General features: G+C 36.9%; 1 protein-coding gene across 1 annotated transcript in view; it reads right to left on the bottom strand.

Moving 5' to 3' along the window:
* Positions 1-2,003, bottom strand: part of LOC101858022 (titin homolog) — a gene marked incomplete in the record, with an annotated part of 9,010 nt that extends 7,007 nt beyond the window's left edge. The window contains 1 exon segment of the mRNA XM_013082018.2: positions 1,201-2,003. Within this exon segment, the coding sequence (XP_012937472.1) occupies positions 1,201-1,230 (30 nt within the window).
* Between the last annotated feature and the right edge of the window lie 225 nt (positions 2,004-2,228).

Raw genomic sequence — 2,228 nt, 5'->3', positions numbered from 1 at the left:
ATATATATATATATACATACATTTAGGGGGGGTGTCTTTCTGATGTATGCATTCTGCGGTTAATTTGCACTTATTCTTTCAAAAACCTACATGTTCACCGCTGATTCTCCATCGTCTGTTTTCTTTTCTTTCTTTTTTTATACTGTTTTTAAAATGCCCTCGTTCACCTCTTGTCGAGTCCGGAGCAAGGATAATGAATCAAAGGTGGCTTAAAAGGAGAAGCATGTTCAACCCGGTAAGTAAAGTATCTACAGACTTGAATAAGTGTTCGGGGGGGGGGGGGTTCTGAATATAAATTATCATCCCCGTTCACCTCACACAGTATTAACCAACGCACCACAAAAGGCACTGCAGCTTTAGGTACGCGTTCATGACTTCTCTCTATCACTGACAGATGTATTAGGCTAAGTAAAATATATGTATAAAAAAAAGCATTAGCGATCTATGGCCACCTCATCTCGCCGATTGGAGATCTTTACCTCCCAGGTTTTTTTAATTTTTCCCAGAATATGATAGCAAAGGGTTAAGCAAACATTTAACTCTTTAAGGAGGTCCTTTCTTCAACTGAATTGATGATGATATGTAGAAAAACACCTGAAAGTGAAGTATCGAAAATGGGGTGGGTTTGTTTTTTTTGGGGGGGGGGGGGGGCATCCGTTTCGTTGCACTTTTGATGGGTTTTTTTAGTATATCGTGTGTCCAAAGAGAAAAGACAAATAGGCTACTGTTCTAAAGGAGCTTTTTTTTTAGTTTCTACACTTTGATGACAATTTAAAACGACATCTAAAAATTGTTAATGAATTTCCACGGACACATATTTTTTAAAGAGAGTGATTGGTTAACTTTAGAAAAAAAGGTTTTAAATCAACGGGAATCAACAAAGAAATTAGTGAACGTTTCTTCTGTTTTTCAATCAAGCAGACACATCAGTTCATGTTTAGCATAGTTGGATGGGGAGTCTGTTGTAAGCTTAGTCGAGTGTGAGGACCCGCGTGTTGCAAAGTGGAGCAGTGGTGCCGCGTGATAGAAATCATCCATTCTACTCACTAAAGATTCTATTGAAAATTGTCTTCACTTATTAGTTTTTCGTAAGCTTGTTTTGTTTTGAACATCTTCAGAGGAAGGATCTAATGTGCTGCTAATGTGAAGTGGTTTACTGTAAAATTTACACTCGGCTTAAACTTTGTATATAAAACAAACCCTCTTGTCTCCTTGCGTCGAAACAGACATTGTAAAACTGGATGTTACTGAAACTGTGAGAACTGGGTTTTTTTAAAGAATATTCTGTCCGCCATGTTCAAACCTCTGGATTACGTCAAAGTAAGGTGAGACTTCTCGACAGCTCTCGGGTGCATAGTGTTCAATAATGTCTAGCATGAATTCCCGATGAACTGATGATATAGTATGTAGAATAAAGGTCTATCTAGATCTATAGGCTTTAACTGAAAACAAACACGTTTGTTTTTGAGACGATCGAGTAGGCTATAGGCCGAAAACACTTCTGGGGGTCAATAGCATTTCAAACCTATGTGCGAATTCCCAGTGCATTAAAATGTATTATGTAGAAGATTAGATTAGAAGTGTTATAAGAGAGTAACAAATACCAAAAAAAAAGGAGAGATTGGGACGATAGAAGTTTGATTAGAAAGCAGGACTAAACCACACGAAAGCACCACCCAACCACCCACTGACAAGGACATGTATGCCTCTTAAATTTGATGTTGCCTAGGGCTCGGTATTTGGGCCGGCTATTTTCCCACTTATTAACAACATCTTGTTAACATTCTTTGAAAATACTAAATGACTAAATGAATTACCATCTTTATACATATGACACACAAATGTATATTGCTGGCAGCACTAACGACATCACCACTATGACTAACGTGACAAGCCAATGTATGAAAGACATCACGCTTGGATGAACAGCAATAAAGAAAGATATAAAAGAAGTTTTTTACCATCTAGCATAAGGCTTTTGTCAGAATGAGCATAGATGTGTGTTGCTCTTAGAGTATGTATCTGTATATAACTCCAAAGGTCTAGTATTTAAACTCCTGCATGTGGCTGAATGATGCATTTGATGTAAATGTACATTTTGTCAGCTTTACTTCTCCTTTCATATTGAATTTTAATGAGAGTAATATATATGATTTTTTTTTTTTTTTTTTATTATGTATACCTGCATGTGTTTTTACGGTCCTGTACAGCCAAGGAAATTTTCCCTC

The sequence above is a fragment of the Aplysia californica genome, unplaced genomic scaffold, assembly GCF_000002075.1.
Source record: "Aplysia californica isolate F4 #8 unplaced genomic scaffold, AplCal3.0 scaffold00155, whole genome shotgun sequence".
NCBI lineage: Eukaryota > Metazoa > Mollusca > Gastropoda > Aplysiida > Aplysiidae > Aplysia > Aplysia californica.
Note: the sequence above shows the minus strand (reverse complement) of the source record. Positions and strands in the feature narration are given on the sequence as shown.